Genomic DNA, 11,977 nt, shown 5'->3' on the forward strand with positions numbered 1-11,977 from the left:
TGATGGATGCTGGTTGGCATCTTGCATGGCAGCTCCCTCCATCAGTGTGTGAATGTGTGTGTGAATGGGTAAATGTGGAAGTAGTGTCAAAGCGCTTTGAGTACCTTGAAGGTAGAAAAGCGCTATACAAGTACAACCCATTTATATCACAACCATTAGTGTGATCTGTATGGCTGTGGAACAAGACTCCTGGTTTACGCGTAGAAAGAGCACAAAAAAACTCCTGCCATTATGAAAAAGACGGCAGGGGAAGCGCCACGTGTCACGAATTTGACCCGGTGGTAAAAGTAAGCATACGCTTATTAATTTGGGGAGCGAGTTTGCCCTGGCAGTAATTCAAGGCAGGCGCATATTACATGCCCGGCGGCTATTCAAGGAAATACGGTATGTATGTATATATATAAGTGTTGATATGTATATATATATATATATATATATATATATATATATATATATATATAATATATGTATATATATATATGTGTATATATATATGTGTGTGTGTGTATATATATATATATATATATATATTTATATATACACATATGTAGATACACACACACACACACATATATATATATATATAGAGATCATATGTATACACATAGCATAGCTCGGTTGGTAGAGTGGCCGTGCCAGCAACTTGAGGGTTGCAGGTTCGATTCCCGCTTCCGCCATCCTAGTCACTGCCGTTGTGTCCTTGGGCAAGACACTTTACCCACCTGCTCCCAGTGCCACCCACACTGGTTTAAATGTAACTTAGATATTGGGGTTCACTATTTAAAGCGCTTTGAGTCACTAGAGAAAAGCGCTATATAAATATAATTCACTTCACTTCACATATGTTTATATGTATATCTATATTTGTATATATGTGTATCTATATATATGTGTATGAGTATCTATATATATGTATGTATATATGTCTATATATATATGTATGTATGTATATAGAAATGTATATATATATATGTGTGTATATATGTATATGTATATAAGTATATATTTATATATATACGTATGTATATATATATAGATATATATACAGTGGGGCAAAAAAGTATTTAGTCAGCCACCGATTGTGCAAGTTCTCCCACTTAAAATGATGACAGAGGTCTGTAATTTTCATCATAGGTACACTTCAACTGTGAGAGACAGAATGTGAAAAAAAAAATCCAGGAATTCACATTTTAGGAATTCTAAAGAATTTATTTGTACATTATGGTGGAAAATAAGTATTTGGTCAACCATTTAAAGCTCTCACTGATGGAAGGAGGTTTTGGCTCAAAATCTCACGATACGTGGCCCCATTCATTCTTTCCTTAACACGGATCAATCGTCCTGTCCCCTTAGCAGAAAAACAGCCCCAAAGCATGATGTTTCGACCCCCATGCTTCACAGTAGGTATGGTGTTCTTGGGATGCAACTCAGTATTCTTCTTTCTCCAAACACGACGAGTTGAGTTTTTTACCAAAATGGATACATGGATGATACAGCAGAGGATTGGGAGAATGTCATGTGGTCAGATGAAACCAAAGTAGAATTTTTTGGTATAAACTCAACTCGTCGTGTTTGGAGGAAGAAGAATACTGAGTCGCATCCCAAGAACACCATACCTACTGTGAAGCATGGGGGTGGAAACATCATGCTTTGGGGCTGTTTTACTGCTAAGGGGACAGGACGATTGATGCGTGTTAAGGAAAGAATGAATGGGGCCATGTATCGTGAGATTTTGAGCCAAAACCTCCTTCCATCAATAAGCGCTTTGAATGGTTGACCAAATACTTATTTTCCACCATAATTTACACATAAATTCTTTAAAATTCCTACAATGTGAATTCCTGGATTTTTTTTTCACATTCTGTCTCTCACAGTTGAAGTGTACTACACTATGATGAAAATTACAGACCTCTGTCATCATTTTAATTTTCCTGAAGGAATCAATAAAGTACTATCTATCTATCTATCATTTTAAGTGGGAGAACTTGCACAATCGGTGGCTGACTAAATACTTTTTGCCCCACTGTATATATGTATATATATGTTTATCTTTATGTTTGTGTGTATATATATATATACACATATTATGTATAATAATTTATATATATATATATATATATATATATATATATATATATATATATGTATATATATACATATTTTGTATATGTATATATTTATATATCTATATATATATATATATATATATATATATATAAAATACACATTAGGGGATTTAAAATCCCCTGACGAGCAGGGAAACCTGTGAAACAGGCTTGTTGGAATGATACAGCCTCTTGTGTTTTTTCCTGACCGTGTGTGTGTGCGCACAGTCGTGGTCAAACATTTACATATACTTGTGTAGGACATAATGTCATGGTTATCTTGAGTATCCAATAATTTCTACAACTCTTATTTTTTTGTGATAGAGTGATTAGATTGCATACATGTTTATCACAAAAAATGTTCATGAAGTTTGGTTCTTTTATGATATTATACTACTGAAAATGTGACCAAATATGCTGGGTCAAAAGTATACATACAGCAAAATAAATTATGAATTTTTCGTGATGTAGAAAAGTTACAATCAAATCAAATTAGCTTCATGGCTTGGCCTCTTAACTTCATGTGAGTGATTATAATTGACGACACCTGTTGAGTTCTCTGAGCCATTTAAATAGGGCTCATGTGATGCAGTCATTAGTCATTGGGAAAGTCAAAGGAACTCAGCACAGATCTGAAAAAACTAATCTTTGACTTGAACAAGTCAGGAAAGTCACTTGGAGCCATTTCAAAGCAGCTTAAAGGCCTGCTGAAATGGGATTTTCTTAATTAAATGGGTGTAGCAGGTCCATTCTATGTGTTATACTTGATCATTTCGCAATATTGCCATATTTTTGCTGAAAGGATTTAGTAGAGAACATTGACGATAAAGTTCGCAACTTTTGGTGCTGATAAAAAAGCCTTGCGTTTACCGGAAGTCGCAGACGATGACGTCACAAGGGTGAGGGCTCCTCATATCCTCACATTGTTTTTAATGGGAGCTTCCAGCAGCAAGAGCTATTCGGACCAAGAAAATGACAATTCCCCCATTAAATTGAGCGAGGATGAAAGATTTGTGGATGATGATATTGATAGCGAAGGACTAGAAAAAAATAAATAAATAAAGTTAAAAAGAAAAAAAAAGGCGATTGCATTGGGACAGATTCAGATGTTTTTAGACACATTTACTAGGATAATCCTGGGAAATCCCTTATCTTTCTATTGTGTTGCTAGTGTTTTAGTGAGATTAAATAGTACCTGATAGTCGGAGGGGTGTGTCCACGGGTGTCTTGACGCCAGTCTCTTAGGGAAGTCGACAGCAGATGCATGGACGGCGCAAGCCTAGCTGATCTCCGGTAAGAGGCGACTTTTTACCACAATGTTCTCACCGAAACCTGCCAGTTGACAAGTGGTCGGGAACCATGTTCGCGTGACCGCTCTGATCCATAGTAAAACTTCATCTCCGGGAATTTTAAACAAGGAATCACTGTGTGTTTGTGTGGCTAAAGGTTAAAGCTTCCCAACTCCATCTTTCTACTTTGACTTCTCCATTATTAATTGAACAAATTGCAAAAGATTCAGCAACACAGATGTCCAGAATACTGTTTAATTGCGCGATGAAAACAGACGACTTTTAGCCACAAATGGTGCTGTGTTAATATGTCCTCTACAGTCCGTGACGTCACGCGCACTCGTCATCATTCCGCGACGTTTTCAACAAGAAACTTCGCGGGAAATTCAAAATTGTAATTTAGTAAACTAAACCGGCCGTATTGGCACGTGTTGCAATGTTAATATTTCATAATTGATATATAAACTATCAGACTGCGTGGTCGGTAGTAGTGGGTTTCAGTAGGCCTTTAAGGTAGCAAGAGCAACTGCAGACAATTGTTCCTAAGTATAAAGTGCATGGCACAGTTTTGTCACTGCCACGATCAGGAAGAAAACGCAAGCTATCACCTGCTGCTGAGAGAAAATTGGTTGGAGGTGATCAAGAGTCAACCGAGAACCACCAAAAAGCAGGTCTGCAATTATTTGTAAGCTGCCGGAACACAGGTGTCAAGTGTCCACACACGGTCAAGCGTGTTTTGCATCGCCATGGACTGAGAGGCTACCATGTAAGAAGGAAGCCCTTCTTGTAATAGTCATTAATAGTCACAATATCAATAATAATTTTAATATTAGTTATTTCATTTTTTTTTTAATTCTTAAATATAGAAGTAAAAATAATTTTTTATTTTTAACTCGATTCTCAAAAATTCTAGATTGATTTAGAATTGGAATGAATAAAAATTGTTTAGAGAGTGAACTGATTTTTTGAGCAACTTAACTTGAATTAGAGTCACGGTTCTTTGGCTTGGTTAGTTGTCTCAGCGGGCTGTTGGAGGAGATTTAAATAATCCACACTGTTTGCTTGTTGTAATGATTTATGATATTATATATATATTAATTTTTGGGGCGGCATGGCGTAGTGGGTAAAGCTGCCGTGCCAGAAACCTGAAGGTTGCAGGTTAGAGCCCCACCTCTTGACAGCCCCATTGCTGCTCACACTAGTTGATGAATGAAAGGTGGGGGTCGGAGTGGTCGTAGGCGCAAACTGGCAGCCACTCTTCTGTCAGTCTACTTCGAAAGTAGCTTACCACCACCAGGTGTGAATTAATGATCGGTTCTCACTTCTCTGTGAAGTGCTTTGAGTGTCCCGAAAAGCGCTATATAAATCTAATCCATTATTATTATTATTAATTTACCTAATCCGTACATCTATGCTGTACTATCACATAAATGTGAATTATAAGGGTGAATAAGCTGTGTTTTTAAGGGGAAAAACAGCAGCTTTTTGTACACAGAAATAGACTGCATCGTGAAATAAAGCATTTAGCTTGAACCGGATTTAGAACCCTGTCCGCATTTCGTATTGCATTCGGTCAAATGGAAACAAGGCCGACCCGCTCCAACCAATAATTTGATTCTCCTCTCATTCATGTGCAGTGCAAGCACTGTAATTGTCTTGAGTTATACCTGTACTCTGCTTTTAATTCATATTGTAATCTTTCCAGATGAAATGGCCAGTCAACGAGAAGCGGCTAACAAACAGAGTCAGAAGCTAGTTAAGTCCAGGGCACGTTTAAAATCACTAGAGAAAGACAAACGTACAGCTGAGAACTTGGTCAAAGAGAAGAACCAGCAGTTGACCACCATGCAGCGTGAAAATGTCCAGATAGCTACGCGCATTAAAGAAATGGAGGCTGCTCTCCGGGCAGAGAAAGATATGCTCGGCTTTGTCGGAGGGTGCAAAGAAGACACTGAGGCGCGCCTGACCAAAACCCAAAGTGAGGTTGTTGCGCTACGGCAAAAGCTGGAGGAGGTCCAAAACAAATGTATTGAAAAGGAGAGCGCTGTGACAGACGCCCAGAAGAATTTCTCTGACATTGTGTCCAAGCTTCGCACCGACTCTGAGGAGAGAATACACCTTGCGCAGAGTAGGACCCAGGATCTGGTTGCTCAGAATAGTGAGCTCCGAGAACAAATCCACCAAATGGAAGTGGAGAAAAATGAAAGAGAGGTTAGATGAAATCCCTGTACCATAGATGATCTGATGCTTTTTACATAATTGAACATTTATTTTTTTTACTTTTGCCCTGGTACAGGCTCAGCAGAGGGACCAGCAGACAAAGTTAGCCGACTCGTCGAAGAAGCTGTCAAAGTGCGAGGCTTCTTTAGAGGTTTATATGAATTATCGAAGTGATTCGGAGGAAGAGAAAGCTCGGCTCCTCAAAGAAACGGACAAGCTTAAAAGAAAGGTAATTATAGGGACCACTGTCATAAACAATTCTGATAGTGACATGTTTTTCTTAACCTTGTTAATGAAGAGTCTGCCTTGTCATGCAGCTGGACGATAGAGACTCGCAAATTTTGCAAGTAGAAAAACGTGTCAGTGAGCTCAGGAGTCGTCTGGATGAAAGAGAGAAAGAACTCACTGTTGCTCTTCAGAAACAGAAAGAGGCGCTGTCTGCTGCAACCACATCCAACAATACAGTCCGACAGTTGGAAGAGACTGTGCAAAGGTGCTGACACCCTACACAAACATAGTTTTGATTAAAGAATGAAATATATGGAAAAAACTAAAAGTTGAGTTTTTATGTACCGTCAGGAAGTACACTAGAACCCAATAAAGTAGGTTGTCAACATACTGTATACTGTTTCCAATGTGTTAACTACTTTTTGGGCTATAGAGCACACCGGTATTTAAGCCGCACCTACCACATTATAAAATAAATAACTATTTTTACATGTATTTGCTGCACAGGGCTATAAACCGCAGATATGCTGATAGTAAATATTTAGTATTTGGTTATTTACATACCTTAATTGTTTCCAAACGGTGCCTGCCCATGGCAGTAAAATGGCTGATCAAACAAAACAGAAGTCATTGGCATGGGCCCACTAGTTGCAGAGGCGAGCTCTCCAATCAGCTAAACAGAATCAATACCTACATGGTGACGATTTAGTGGATTTCAAAACTGAAACGATACAAAAATAATGCCATTGTAAGTTAATAAAACTAACACAGACACTTGTATATGTGCTAGCATATTTGCTAATGCTAACAATGGTAGCTTGATTGCATTACGATACCACGTACAAATATGCATGAAATCTCTTTAAATTTGGAAAAGACAACATTTATGGTATTCAGTAATAAAAGAAAGATAGAAATTAGTTTATCCATAAACAATGTGAAAATTGAGAAGGTGTCTGAAATCAGATTTCTTGGAGTCATCTTAGAGTCATCTTAGATGAAAAGTTGACATGGAAAGCTCATATAATGCATGTGAAAAATAAGGTATCTAAAAGCGTATTTATTTTGAACGAGGTTAAATATAGTTTTCCGTATAAACACAAAGAGAATGTTGTATTGCTCAAGTATTTCACCTTATTTCAATTATTGTGCAGAAATATAGGGAAATACATATAGCAACATAATGCCTTTATTTCTTTCACAGAAAAGAGCAATTTGTATCATTTTTAAGGTAGGATATAGAGACCACACAAATCCACTCTTCATTAGGTCAGGATTACTAAAACTAAAAGACATTGTAGAATTGAAAACTAATAATGATGTTCAAAGCTAGAAATAAAGTTCTTCCGAAGGACATACAAAAGTTATCCATGTTCACATCTGAAGATGAGAACCACAGAAGGCCATATGACTTTAAACATCCAAGAGTGCGAACAAATTTGAAACAAATGTGCTTGTCTGTGGCTGGTGTGAAAGCATGGAATTCTCTAAACAAAGACTTAAAAAGCTGTAAGAATATCTTTGAATTTAAAAAGAGTTATAAAACGAGAAAACTGGAATTATATCAAACTGAATTTTGATTTAGATTGGACGTTTCATTGTGAAAATGCTTAAAGGAAATTTAAAAAGTATGTTGGAGTTCGGGTGTTGGTGGAGGGAAGTTATAAAGTCATCTAAAATAATTTGTGGGGCAGATAAATATAAGAATAGTATTCTTCCATCTGCTCCTTTATGATCATGTAAATGTATAAGAAACAAAAAAACAATGAAAGTGTCAATTGTACGTGGCTTGTATGCCCCTTTATTTATACTGGAAAATGTACAAACGTTGCTAAGAGTGAAGAATCCTTTAAAGCAGAACAAAACAGGAAGTACATTTTCAACCCCCAGTGAGCGGAATAGTTCAAAAGATGACGCCATAGCACAAACAATAACACACCTTTTTAGTGTCTCTGTAGGAGTAATATAAAAATATTTATTGAATACGAAACTTTATGGCCGTTAGCAAAGAAAAATCTTTCAATTAGACGCATCGTTTTTTAAGGGTGCAAAGCGTTGGAAAAAAGTGGTGGCTTAGAGTCGGAAGAGTACGATAGCTTTATTTAATTCAGTTGTATTTTCCTGATGAATACAGACAACGCCTCGTACTTAAGTCAGCGAAGAGAAGACTGCGGGACCAGCAAGCAAGTGAAGTTGAGAGAGAAAAGGTTTGTCCAGCGCAGTAAATCTTAACTTTTGATGTGACACAGAAATTGATATTTGCCCTATATTCCATTGCATGTTTCTATTCCTCGTCCACACCAGGTGAGCGAGCTTCAGGCAGAGCTGAAGAGGCAAATGTCCTTCCGTAGCCTGATGGAGAGAAACAAGAAGCACCTGGAGGAGGAGATACAGAACCTGAGACGCAAAGTAGAGACCTCTCAGATGGAGCAGAGGCAGGTGGACCAGTACCGTCGCGAGATAGAGGACAAGGCCCGGCAGGAAGTACAAAAAAAACTACAGGAAGTCAACCTGTTCTTGCAGGTAAAAAACAGCAGATGTGGCCAAAGTGTGGCCTTGAGGCAGCGGTTCGCTTTTAAAATAAAATAAATTAATATTTAATAAGCAGGGCTGTAAAAAATAATGAGTCAACTCTTGTGATGAATGATTGCATTAATTGTGTAGTTGTAGGTTAATCACATTTTTTCTTTTTTAAATATATTTTTTTTTTACTTACAATTTATTTTGAGCTTCTTTACAATAAGAGCAAATGGCTACCTGGAAGGCAGCGTAGGTTGTGAAGATCAGTAATCAAGTCAATGCATAAGCATACAGAAGTTTGCTTCAAATTAAACTCCGACAGAACTTTTTATAATACCTTTACCGGATTTTGAACAAAGGAATTAAACATGTTCAAGTAAAACATAAGTATGTGCAAGTAATTTAATGATGAATTCAAATACAAAAGTGTGATTAATCGGATTTAAAAGCTAAATTATTTGACAACATTAATTATTAGAAATTAGACTATTTTGCTTTGTCAGCTATGACATTAAGCTAAAAGGTTTTGTTCAGACAGCTTAATGTACAAACCCTGTTTCCATGTTAGATGTAAATATAAACGGAATACAATGATTAGCAAATCATTTTCAACCCATGTTCAGTTGAATATGCTAAAAAGACAACATATTTGATGTTCAAAATGATAATCTTTTTTTTTGTTGTTGCAAATAATCAATAACTTTACAATTTGATGCCAGCAACACGTGACAAAGAAGTTGGGAAAGGTGGCAATAAATACTGATAAAGTTAAGGAATGCTCATCAAACACTTATTTGGAACATCCCACAAGTGTGCAGGCTAATTGGGAACAGTTGGGTGCCATGATTGGGTATAAAAGCAGCTTCCATGAAATGCTAAGTAATTCACAAACAAGGATCGGGCGAGTGTCACCACTTTGTAAGCAAATTGTCAAACAGTTTTAGAACAACCTTTCTCAATGAGCTATTGCAAGGATTTTAGGGATTTTACCATTTACGGTTCATAAAATCATCAAAAAGTTCAGAGAATCTGGAGAAATCGCTGCACGTAAGCGATGATATTACGGACTTTTGATCCCTCAAGCGGTACAGCATCAAAAACCGTCATCAGTGTGAAAAGGATATCACCACATGGGCTCAGGGACACTTCATAAAACCACTGTCAGTAACTACAGTTGGTCGCTACATCTGTAAGTGCAAGTTAAAACTCTACTATGCAAAGCCAAACCAATTTATCAACAATATCCTGAAACGCCACCAGCTTAGCTGGGCCCGAGCTCACCTAAGATGGACTGATGCAAAGTGGAAAAATGTTTTGTGGTCTGACAAGTCCACATTTCAAATTATATTTGGAAACAGAGGACGTGGTGTCCTCCAGAACAAAGAGGAAAATAACCATTCGGATTGTTATAGGCGCAAAGTTCAAAAGCCAGCATCTGTGATGGTATGGGGGTGTATTAGTGCCCAAGGCATGGGTAACTTACACATCTGTGAAGGCACCATTAATGCTGAGAGGTCCATACAGGTTTTGGAGCAACATATGTTGTCATCCAAGCAACGTTATCATGGACGCCCCTGCTTATTTTAGCAAGTCAATGCCACACCACGTGTTACAACAGTGTGGCGTCATAGTTAAAGAGTCCGGGTACTACACTGGCCTGCCTGCAGTCCAGACCTGTCTCCCGCTGAAAATTTTGAAGCCTAGAATACGACAACAGATACCCCGGACTGTTGAACAATTTAAGCTATACATTAAGCAAGAATGGGAAAGAATTCCACCTGAAAAGCTTCAAAAATGTGTCTCCTCAGTTCTCAAACGTTTATTGAGAGTTGTTAAAAGAAAAGGTGATGTAACATGCCCTTTCCCAACTACTTTGGCACGTGTTGCAGCCATGAAATTCTAAGTTTGAGTTTGAACATCAAAAATCTTGTCTTTGTAGTGCATTCAATTGAATATGGGTTGAAAAGGATTTGCAAATCATTGTATTCCGTTTATATTTACATTTAACACAATTTCCCAACTCATATGGAAACGGGGTTTGTATATTGCCCTAAACTGGATTACTTTAGCATCTTTAATTCACAAAAGGTTCAGACACCCCTGACATAAAAAGTATACTGTACCAAAAACAAGTCAAGACAGCAGACATAGTCGGTGTGTTTTTCTCAGTCCCAGGCAGCAACGCAGGAGGCACAAGAACAGATCAAAGCTTCCTCCGAGCTTAGTTTACGCGCCAAGATCCAAGAGTTGGAGGGTGATCTGAGGAGAGCTACTAACAGCCAAAATGAAACCATTACCCAAATGGACACCCTACAGAAAGATTTAAAGCGTTACCGTCAGATGCACAGAGAGGAGCAGTGGCTCAGGAAATCCCTGACTGCTGATCTAAAAAGGTCCAAACATAGCCAGGTAAATACATCTCAAATCCCTCAATCAAAGGTCAATTTGCTTGTTTTCATTTCGCAGGAGTAACAGTCGCCTTGCAGAAGCCAATGCTAAGTTGCTCAGTGAGCAGTGCAAGTCTTTTGTCGCCTCAGGACCCCCAGGGGGCGTGACTCCCCTCGCTTCAACATCCAGCCAAATAGGGCCCCCCCCATACAGAGGCCACAGCACGAGAATCCTCGCTTCTGTGGCTAGTGGACAGGGCAGCAATGTGGAGGAATACTTGGCTAAGGTTTGTTGAGATTTTCATGACAATTACTGCACACAATTAGCATTTTACAAGCATTGCTACTTTGACTCTATCCCTAAAAATGTCAGCTGTGCCATATTATGCAGAAAGGCTAAGCGTTCTCGACATGTGTAGGTCTTCTCTTTATCCTAGTAAGCATAACTTTTTTGGAATGTAGTTAATCACAATTAATATATAATATATCCCGATAACAAGATATGATATAATATATATATATATATATATATATATATATATATACATACAGTAGGGCAAAAAAGTATTTAGTCAGCCACAGATTGTGCAAGTTCTCCCACTTAAAATGATGAGAGAGGTCTGTAATTTTCTTCATAGGTACACTTCAACTGTGAGAGACAGAATGTGAAAAAAATCCAGGAATTCACATTGTAAGAATTTTAAAGAATTTATTTGTAAATTATGATGGAAAATAAGTATTTGGTCACTTCAAACAAGGAAGATCTCTGGCTCTCACAGACCTGTAACTTCTTTAAGAAGCTCTTCTGTCCTCTACTCGTTACCTGTATTAATGGAACCTGTTTAAACTCGTTATCTGTATAAAAGACACCTGTCCACAGCTTCAAACAGTCAGACTCCAAACTCCACTATGGCCAAGACCAAAGAGCTGTCGAAGGACACCAGGAAAAGAATTGTAGACCTGCACCAGACTGGGAAGAGTAAATCTACAATAGGCAAGCAGCTTGGTTTGAAAAAAATCAACTGTGGGAGCAATTATCAGAAAATGGAAGACATACAAGACCACTGATAATATCCCTCGATCTGGGGTTCCACGCAAGATTTCATCCCATGGGGTCAAAATGATCATGAGAACGGTGAGCAAAAATCCCAGAACCAAACGGGGGGACCTGGTGAATGACCTGACGAGAGCTGGGACCAAAGTAACAAAGGTTACCATCAGTAATACA

General features: G+C 38.0%; 1 protein-coding gene across 7 annotated transcripts in view; it reads left to right on the forward strand.

Moving 5' to 3' along the window:
- Nucleotides 1-11,977, forward strand: part of LOC133549306 (ankyrin repeat domain-containing protein 26-like) — a 69,834-nt gene that overhangs the window by 54,691 nt on the left and 3,166 nt on the right. For 4 of the 7 annotated variants that reach the window (XR_009806062.1, XM_061894565.1, XM_061894566.1 and 1 more), the window contains 7 exons: nucleotides 5,100-5,605; nucleotides 5,691-5,843; nucleotides 5,932-6,107; nucleotides 7,977-8,049; nucleotides 8,147-8,365; nucleotides 10,532-10,755; nucleotides 10,829-11,036. Coding sequence is in view for 4 of the 7 variants with exons in the window: in XM_061894565.1 (XP_061750549.1) it covers nucleotides 5,100-5,605; nucleotides 5,691-5,843; nucleotides 5,932-6,107; nucleotides 7,977-8,049; nucleotides 8,147-8,365; nucleotides 10,532-10,755; nucleotides 10,829-11,036 (1,559 nt within the window). In the remaining 3 variants the exon portion in view is untranslated. Of the gene's footprint in view, nucleotides 1-5,099; nucleotides 5,606-5,690; nucleotides 5,844-5,931; nucleotides 6,108-7,976; nucleotides 8,050-8,146; nucleotides 8,366-10,531; nucleotides 10,772-10,828; nucleotides 11,037-11,977 lie in introns of those variants that run through there. The other 3 variants (XR_009806063.1, XR_009806064.1, XM_061894568.1) reach the window with 2 other exon arrangements.

The sequence above is a fragment of the Nerophis ophidion genome, linkage group LG03, assembly GCF_033978795.1.
Source record: "Nerophis ophidion isolate RoL-2023_Sa linkage group LG03, RoL_Noph_v1.0, whole genome shotgun sequence".
Taxonomy (NCBI): Eukaryota; Metazoa; Chordata; class Actinopteri; order Syngnathiformes; family Syngnathidae; genus Nerophis; species Nerophis ophidion.